This window comes from Tachypleus tridentatus, chromosome 12 (genome assembly GCF_004210375.1).
Source record: "Tachypleus tridentatus isolate NWPU-2018 chromosome 12, ASM421037v1, whole genome shotgun sequence".
Classification (NCBI taxonomy): Eukaryota; Metazoa; Arthropoda; class Merostomata; order Xiphosura; family Limulidae; genus Tachypleus; species Tachypleus tridentatus.
In genome coordinates, this window is record NC_134836.1 from 2,290,366 (window position 1) to 2,299,883 (window position 9,518).

The 9,518-nt window shown below is 30.1% G+C and overlaps 1 protein-coding gene across 4 annotated transcripts in view; it reads left to right on the forward strand.

Annotated features, from left to right (window-relative positions):
• LOC143235021 (N-chimaerin-like) overlaps positions 1-2,675 on the forward strand; it is a 56,805-nt gene extending 54,130 nt beyond the window's left edge. For 3 of the 4 annotated variants that reach the window (XM_076472734.1, XM_076472735.1, XM_076472736.1), the window contains one exon: positions 1,006-2,675. In XM_076472734.1, the coding sequence (XP_076328849.1) occupies positions 1,006-1,186 (181 nt within the window). In that variant the 3' untranslated portion in view covers positions 1,187-2,675. The remainder of the gene's footprint in view (positions 1-1,005) is intronic. The other variant, XM_076472737.1, reaches the window with a different exon arrangement.
• The last annotated feature ends 6,843 nt before the right edge of the window (positions 2,676-9,518 follow it).

A 9,518-nucleotide genomic window follows, 5' to 3' on the forward strand; every position in this document is an offset into this window, starting at 1 on the left:
CTTTGTTAACCCTCTGTTTAATTTTGCACATATTCTACTTCAAGCTAGTTATAGGTATATTATCCTTTCTTTGTTGAAGGTTTTGCTTATGCTTGAAGTTAGATCTGTTTTCAACTTCCTTATGTTAAAAATTGAAAATTCTCTTTCAGTTTCTTGTTTTAAAACCAAACACAAAGTAACATTCATTTAGAAAACAACAATTTTATCTATTTTGCAGCAAATTTTAGTGAAGAATTTTAAAATACTGAAAAGAATTTATTCAGTACTGAAGTAATTGTAGAATGATTCAGTCTTAGTTCTGTCAACTCTTGTAAGTTTATGAGTTACCTCATGAATTGAGCACTTGACCAGCATTGAAAATTATAAAAGTAGATGCTTGTTGGGAAGTCATCTGTTGGAAAGAGAAATTGTATTAAATTTCATTGAAGAGTCTGAAATTTAACTGGTTATTTCAAGATAATATATAGCTGAAAGTTTGTAGTTTGTATTTTATCCCCTTCAGTAAAGCTGATAATTATTCAGTTAATTAATTTGAGTGAGAAAGAGTGAGAACCATTTACTAAGATGAAGACATTCTTTCAGTGTATTCAATGTAATTTTTTGTTATTTTTATAAAAATCATACCATTAGAATATATTTGAAAATCAAAATCAAAACATCTAGTAAACACTAGAATCATTGCAGATAGTGGAAAAATAACTCCAGAATCAACACATTAAAGAAATATTTTTGCTTTAAACTTTTCAGTTCAGCTGTGACATCTTTACAAGTCGGGGATTATTCTTAAGTTAACATTGATTTGTTTTATTGCTACCTGAGTACTGAGTGAATATTTGTTCAGTTTATTATTTGACTAGAGATCCAGTAGCAAGTTCTAGCACAGAATTTTGTCTAGCAGGAGAAAAGAATTATAGTAAATTGCATATTGGTACTGCAGTTCTTTTGAAAGAGTTTTAACATGTTTCCTGAAACTCAGAACTGAAATGATTTTTTTTTTCTCCTCAGAATTACAGAAAAGCAAAAACAAAACCTAATGAGTATCCAAAACTTGGGAACAGTGTTCTGTCCAACACTGATGAGAACCCCTGATCTCATTTCTCAGCCTGGACAGCTCTCAGCCTGGCATCAGGAAAGTTTAGTCATAGAACTTCTGATCACTCACCATAGGCTCTTGTTCGATCATTAATGACCTTGGGATTGTGTAATATTTTCAAACTCATGAAGCTTCTCAAAGTTTCCTGTCAACATTTTCCTGTATGTGTATAAATAAGTGAAAGAAAATATGAAATATCTACATACATATATACATTTCCATGACTATTGTATAATAAGGGTCACTGTTGAAAAAAATTAGGACAAAATACTTTTAACATTTGTTTGATAATGAGCACAAGTTGATATTGACAGCTACTTTAGATATCCAGATATTACATGGATTGAATGTGATTTATTGACCAAGCTTCTTCTAAAAAGTATTTTAAGCAAGAAATGCCCATATTTTTGGGAGAAAAATTTTGTATGTTGGTTTGTATGAAAATTCTAATTTTGCAAAAGCTTTCTGAAGGTAATTTTAAAAAGTTAGCCTTTTGTATGAGTTACTCAGTCTTTTAGCTCTACCAAACTAAATGCATGTAAGATTAGTTTCCAGGATGTATTTTTATTAAGTTTTTCTGTATAATTTAGGTGTACATGCACTATGTTTTTATGGTGAAAACTATGGTACTAATAAATATATTTTTTATTACATGGTTATTTTTTATTATCATTAAAGGCATGCCTATTTAGAAAATAAGAACTTTGTGTATGTGAATGTTTTTAGATATGGGTATAATGAGATAAGGTAGAAAATGTGCTTTTAGGACTGTTTATTTAAATAAAATGTCTTTTATCCTATAATATGTTTGTGATTAAAAACATTGATGTTACTAAGTTTCGTAGAACCAGAGATGTAAAGATTTACACGTTTGTATATATACATTTGTCTCTGAGGGACCTGTTTGTACTGTTCCATGTTGCATATAACTGTTGGATTTATTATTAACTATAATTAACATGGGATTATGCAAATAATTTGGACAACTTTTCAGATATTTACATAATGGAAGCCTTCTAGATTTATTCATTGTACTGATAAAAAGAAAGAAACTTTGAGGTTGTTTTTGTATAGCCCAAGAAGGAATTGTTTAACATGTTATGTATTGACTTTTGTACCAGTGATGGTTGTATGTGAAGCAGATGCATGTGATGTATATTCCTTTTCTGTGGAACAACATGTTTGTGTTGTATTGCATTTGTTCCAACCTGTCCATTAACTACACTAGATCTATGTTGTTTTTATGTAATATTCTCAATATGTTGGCTATAACCAAAGATGACGATGTATGAGGTTTCTCTCAAGGTACTTGAAAAGACTTGGGCAAATCACTCTTTACAGCATAATATAATATGTTACAGGTTTTAGTTTTTATTTAAATTTAAGTAAGTAGTTTGGGGAATTTCAGTCATAATTGGTAGACAGTTTTACTCAGAATAAGATATTGTGTTTTTGTTCCTTTAATTCTTCAGATAAACACATTTATCAAGGAACGTAATCCTTTGTGGCAATTCAGATAACATATTTTTGTTCAGTTTTTCTTTGTCATGCACAAGCTTGTAATAAAAATGGTAACAACAGATAATTCATTGGAGACAGGTTATCTTAACTCTTTGATTTCCTTGTACAACTAAAACAAACAGTAGTGCATACATGAATCTTCAAGTACACACAAGTATTGGCAAAACAAGAAATATTGCCTTGTTGTATAATTTTTTTTGAACCAGTATAACTACAAATGATATGTTGGTTGTTGTCATACATCCTGTAGGAAGTACAGATTGTGATGTATGTAAGGTACTGAAATGCCAAATCAAAAAAGAAAAAAATTAACACATTTTTCATTTCCTTCACATTTGCCCCATGGATTATAGAGTGAAACCTGGTGCTGCAAAATAAGTGAACAAAAGGTCTTGCATTAGATGATGCAAACAGTTGAAGCAACAGTGTAATTTTTAAGATCAAATATACTTGCATATATAATCTGGTATATCAATTAAGGTGTATAACTTTATTGCTAACTACTATACATTACCAAAATAAAGCATAAACAAAGGTAGAAAGCACCTTCATTAAAATGTTTTATAAGTTATGTTTGCTGATATATTATGCATAACACCATCATTTTCCATACATTGAGAGAAGGTAGAATTTATTAAATTTAAGATTAGGACTTAATTTCACCTAACTCTTAATAAAGTTTATAATGAGATCAAAAGAAACTTATAAATAATAAAACATTTGTTAAACTGATAACATTAAAAATATATTAAAATTTTATGGAACCACTGAACTTTCTTTTAATCCAATAATACTATTAAATGTATCAAATACACAGATATGTTTTATAAATCCATACTCTCATTTTTAAAATTTGCTTCTATTTTAATTTGAACAGTTTGAAGAGGTTAAATATTAGAAAATTAATTATTATTAGTGTATTATTAACTCAACCATACACTTGAATTCACTAAGTAAATTGTACTTCCTGAACTGCAACTTTATACTTATTTACCTCCCTTGCTAAAAGCTTATGTAAGGCAAAGTTTATGAGGCTAACATGGACATTTCAATTGCATGCTGTTTGATCACTGTTCTAATAACCTCATTTAGTGACTATCAGTACCATGGCTTAAAATATGTTTGTTTGATCCCCAAACTATGTTGATAAGAAGAAGCAAGATTCTGTGGCGAAAAAATCACATGACTTTAAAGAACTCTATTTATTTATGACTTATTTGGCAGCAACACTTAGTTTATAATTTCAAAACTAGCTGAGAAGCACCAAACTGGCACAATAAGGATATCCCACTGGAGATATTTTCTACAAGAAACAGTGGAGGAGGTTCCATCATGATCTGGGGTGCTTTCTCCTTCCATGGAACAATGGAGCTTCAGGTTATACAGGGGTGTCAAACAACAGCTGGCTACATTGGCATGTTGGAGAGACGATCCTTATTGACTGAAGGCCTTTGCTTGTATGGAAATGATTGAATCTTTCAGCAGGTCAATGCTGCAATACACAATGCCCACAAGACAAAGGACTTTTTCATGGCAAATAACATGATTCTTTTGGACCATCCAGCATGTTCACTCAAACTGAACCCCATTTAAAATGTTTGGGGGTGGATGGCAAGGGAAGTCTATAGAAATGGACGTGAATTCCAAACAGTGCATGATCTTCATGAAACCATCTTTACCACTTGGAATACATTCCAGCCAGCCTTTTGCAAACGCTTATATCGACCATGCCAAAGTGAATGTTTGAAGTTATTCGCAATGATGGCTATGCAACTCATTACTGAGACCTCTTGTTGGGCATTTCCTATCCTGTTTAGGACTTCTTTTTGGTATGGTTTTAAACTTTTGACCAGCTAGTATTTAGGCTAATTTCATAGTGTTCACATTTTCCCTATTAAATGCTAAAAAGGTTTTTTGTTTTTTTTCCCCCCTTTTCTTATTTTCATCTTTCAAAGCTCTACTCAAATAAGTGATTGAGTCTAACAATGCAAAATGCATATTTTTTCTTTATGTGCATTGGCCTTAAGATTTTGGCTGGCAGTGTATCTATCAAACTTCTGTTTTGAATGTATGTTGCATATACTTCATATATTAATTTACAAGTTCTACATATTTGTATTTTGAAATAATGAGATCGTTCAGCAATACAAATGTTTGTAATTAACACAGGATATCTTCCCTCAACTAGAACTTCCCCATAAGGAGGGATCAGACTTTAAATTTATTTAATTTTGAGTAAACTTGTACAGGGTGTAGCATACAGTGAGAACTGATTATTACAATTTCCAAATCAAACAAAATCAGCAGCAGCAAACCCTCTTGTTAATGACATTACATCTTGTTGTTTAACTAATAGGTCTGTTTTGTGGCCTTTCACCTGTTGTTGCATTTTTTTTCTAGCAGAAGCCCAGTAGATCATCAGCAGGTATTTCCAAACTTTGATACTCATTGGCATGTCATTATTTGTCCCTGTTATTCCATTGATTACCTGTATATGCAAGTTGCAGAGATGTTTGACTTGTAACCCATGCAGCCTTGAATTTAATTGCAATGAACTTCTTGACAGTGCTTGTTGAGGCAAATCTATCTATCAAACTCAGATGTTGTAGTAACATTCAAAAGTAGATTTAATGGTGTCAAGGAGAGTAGTGATAGTATTAGTAACCTTCCATCAGATCAAGAAAATGTCTTTAACCTCAAATACTCAATGAAGAAAGGTTGCATATTTTGATTTAAAAGTATAAAAGCAAAAGTAATTAGATTGTATGTGTAACCTATACTGATAAAAAGATGCAGCAATCCTGAAACCTTATGCATTCTTTACTGCTCATAATTCTTGAGTGAAGTATATCACCATCATGAGGATAGCATATTTGGATACAGCATATTCTAGTTGTTTATGTAACAGTTTGAATAAAGAAAAGTTCTTGTGCTATTTAAGTTTATACAGTAATATAGTAAAACACACATTTAGTATTTTTATGTTACACACACACACAGGGAGAGAGAGAGAGAGTTAAACCTTGTACATTATTGTCAGGTTTAAAAAATTTAATTCTTCAGTTTCTATAAATAATTAGTAAATGAATAAGGGCAAACTATTTTTTTACATTTGTCTACTATAAGTACATTATTTCAACTGGTTAAACATAACTCAATTGTAGAATAATTTTGGTACTATAAATAAATGGGTAGACTTCAGCAAATACCTTCTTTTCTTTGTACGTATTGTAAACTTCTACTGTTTGCACAAAGTCAATAGATGCATATAGGTGATATGGCCTCTGCTGCTTTTACCATGTGTAACAAATGGCACAGTAATGACATCTGCAAGTCTGTCAAATTGTCATTTTATGTACAAAATAGCCAAAAGCTACTGATTATTGTATACACAAGAAGAAAGTGTCTGTTCAGGATATTTTCCTCTGTGTTGCATTTCAGCTTTATTTGACAGCCACTGAGGACATATGCACTTTTGTTACATCCCCAAACACCCTTGAATATGATGACTTATTCTGACTTATCAATTCGTTTTTTAATATAACTTATATTAGAGTGAGTGATCAAAAGTCAATTGGTTGTTGGTTTTCTGCATATGATTTGTATCATATTTACATGTACATCATTTACGATGATAATCATTGGTTGGTATATAGACCAAAGGGGTAGTATTATAAATAAGCCATTCATTTATTGAGAAATTGCTGGGTCTCCTCTAGTGAATAATTGTTAGCCACAATGTCAACTTGCTGCTCAAAATAAGTCCAGCTTCTTTTCATATTTATTGTGATCTTATAAAATGCTGTTTGAAGCACCTTATGGGAGAAGTTAAGTTTGTGCAAAGGAAGTAAAAGTTTTACGTCGCTGCCCTCTTGGATGAATAATTGTAGCCCATAACGAGTCAGTAATGTTTTCATTTTAATTACTTTCTCAAAGCTCTGTTAATACATGTTGATTTTTTTTAACACTATGATAATTTTTGCTATGTATAATTTTATTTGCTTACTTAATACCTTTCCCAGTTTGCACACAATGGGCATTGATATTGTCTTTAGAGTTTCATTTGAGTTTAAAAAAAAAAGAAATGCAGCTGCTTTAAAACTTACCTGGGCTTCATTGTGATAAACATATATCTGGCTTCATTATGTATTGCCTGAGTTACAGTTTATCAAAATTAATAATGTTTACAGGTTTCAACATTAAACGTGCTTGCTCTACTGCATTTTTTGTTATTTTTAATATATCCTGTTGTCTATAAAACGTGTGCTTTAGAGGTTCATGAGTTAACAACCGAGATGTACAGGGAAATTACCATATTTTATAAAGTTTACCTTTATATTTAATTGTAGACATTTTATAGTTGTTTCAGTTACATTGAGTAAGATGATAATTGTGTATAAATAGATCAAATTCATACTGAAAAATAATTACATATTATTATTTCCACATCATTGTGAGTGAATATTCTGTCAGTTATTTCTTCCTTCACTACACTGTTAAAACTTTCAAAGTTTTGTCGCACTTTAATTCACTTTGTTTGCCAAAAACAATAATAATGCACACTGTACACTTTTATCACATTGTTTATGGTTGGTTACACATAATCACTTTAGGAAGATTTCGAGTATTAGTAATTTTTAATAGTCCAGTAACCATTAAATTTCATGTTCTTTTATTAGTTTTTCTTCTTGCTTTAGTTTTCCTTTTAACCTCCATGCCATTTCAGAACATAAGTTTCCCCCTTGTTTCACTCCTTTCTTTTCCTTGCACAATGTATTTTCTACTTTTGTAATTGTTGTATATTTAGTTTGTTTCTGCAATGTGTTGTTTGAAAAGCTTGTCAGTGAAGTGATACCTTACCTATGAGCAGAATAATTTTGGTCTAACCCTATATAATTATTTATTGCTATTTAGCTTAACATGTAATAATTTTGTGTTTGATGGCGAGAGTTTATTAAGTTTATGTTAACAGAATGCTTTTATAAACAGACATTAATATTTTTAATATCTAATAATTTTTGTTTCTCTTTTGATCATCTAAACTTTATTATAAATAAACATAGTAAAGGCAAGAACCGTATTCCCAGCACAGCAAGAAATTCAAATAATAAATAGGTTGTGCCTTTAATGTATTTTACAGACAAATACAAGTAATAAAGGAAATTCATGAAGGAAATTTTTTTAAAGACTTATTGAACAATCTTCACAAATATTAATGTAAATTTTAACTGTAAAATGTTCTTTTTCAGTAAATTTCTGTTATTTATCTAATTTGTTTCCCATCTTATCTGTACTGTTACTACATGTTTAAAGTAAAAGTACTTTCTTCAAGTAAAATTATAATGATGGCTTTAAGGAAGGTATACCTAATTTATTATTTTTGTTACTTTTTATGTGAGCCAACATGCCAGGAAACTGAACGTAGCATTATGCATTTCGATTTACTGAACACTTTATATTTCATATAAATAGAAACTTCTATTCAAAAAGAGTATTTTTTTAGGTTTTTTCTGAGATGCATACCTAAAATATACCTTAGTGGTTTTCTGTTTTATATTTTTAATAGTGAAATCAAATATTTTAAATGTAAGAAACTGGTGTCCACTACTAGTTCAGTGGTAAGTCTACAGATTTACAATGCTAAAACCAGGGGTTTGATTTTCCCCGGTTAACTCGCCAGATAGTCCATTGTGGTTTTGCTGTAAGAAAACACATATGTAAGAAACTGCAGGGCACAATGTTTCATGATTTGTAATTAAATATTTAATGTATTTTAATATCCATTTTCAATAAGTTAACGTATGTGAAAAGTTTTGTAATCTTACGTTGTAGTGAAGTTTTTTCAGTCTGTGATATGTTGGTGATGATATTACAGATTGACTTTTATCTTCTTATTAGTCCAGATGGTTTTAGAATAAGTGATTTCTACATTAAAGTCTTCCTGTCCAATAAATAGAAATATTGTGTAATTAGTCCTAATCACTAAAACTTTTACTAAGCTGCTACTCAAATCACGAGTGTTAACAGGGTTTTGACACAATAATCCAGTATTTTCAGTAATTTTAGAGATGAGATTTAGATCTACAGGAATTATATTCATTTTACAAGAGGCATTTTGTAAATTTACACATTTAAAGATTTCAGCAAATTACTTGGTTCTGTATTTTTGCAGGAAAGAACTTGTTTTGAATTTTTGTATTCCAAGTTAAGTGCCCATGGATAATTGTTTTATGTCATTTTCTTATTAACATTGTTATACCATTTTTCTTGCTATGTGACTACTGTGATATAATATTTTTTTGCCAAAAAAGTGTTGAGCTTATTGTAAAACCCAACCGTTTCTGAAAACGAAATAGTAGGGCAATGTTGTTGAATCACAGTGTTTATACCAATATTGATTTTTTTAGTTTACATAGAGATGTAAATTACATTTATGCAAAGATTGCAATGCTATTGGTCTTTTATGTAAATAAAGGGCATAAAATATTCCTAGTTCTAAACCCATGTTGTAATAATTAATAAGACTTTACATGTGTACATGTTTAATTGTATTTAGATTTTTAACCTGTTGCTTACTTGCAGCACTAAAATAGTTTTGTTTTTAAAAGTTATCATATCACTAAAATTTAAGATTTTTTGTATGTTACAATTTAAGCAGTACCAGGAGAATGTTGTATATGCAAAATACATAAAAACCAGCTTATCCATATAAGTTTAAATACTAGATAAAATTATCATTTCACCTAGTTACTCTCTCCATATATTTGATGGAGCCAAATGGACTTCCTGAAACTGAGTTATCTAAATTTGAATATTCTTACTTGAATTGTTTTTAACTTAATTTAATTTCAATGTTTAATTGAATGTTTTTTGTAATTAATTACTAAAGATGTTATTTGTCAAT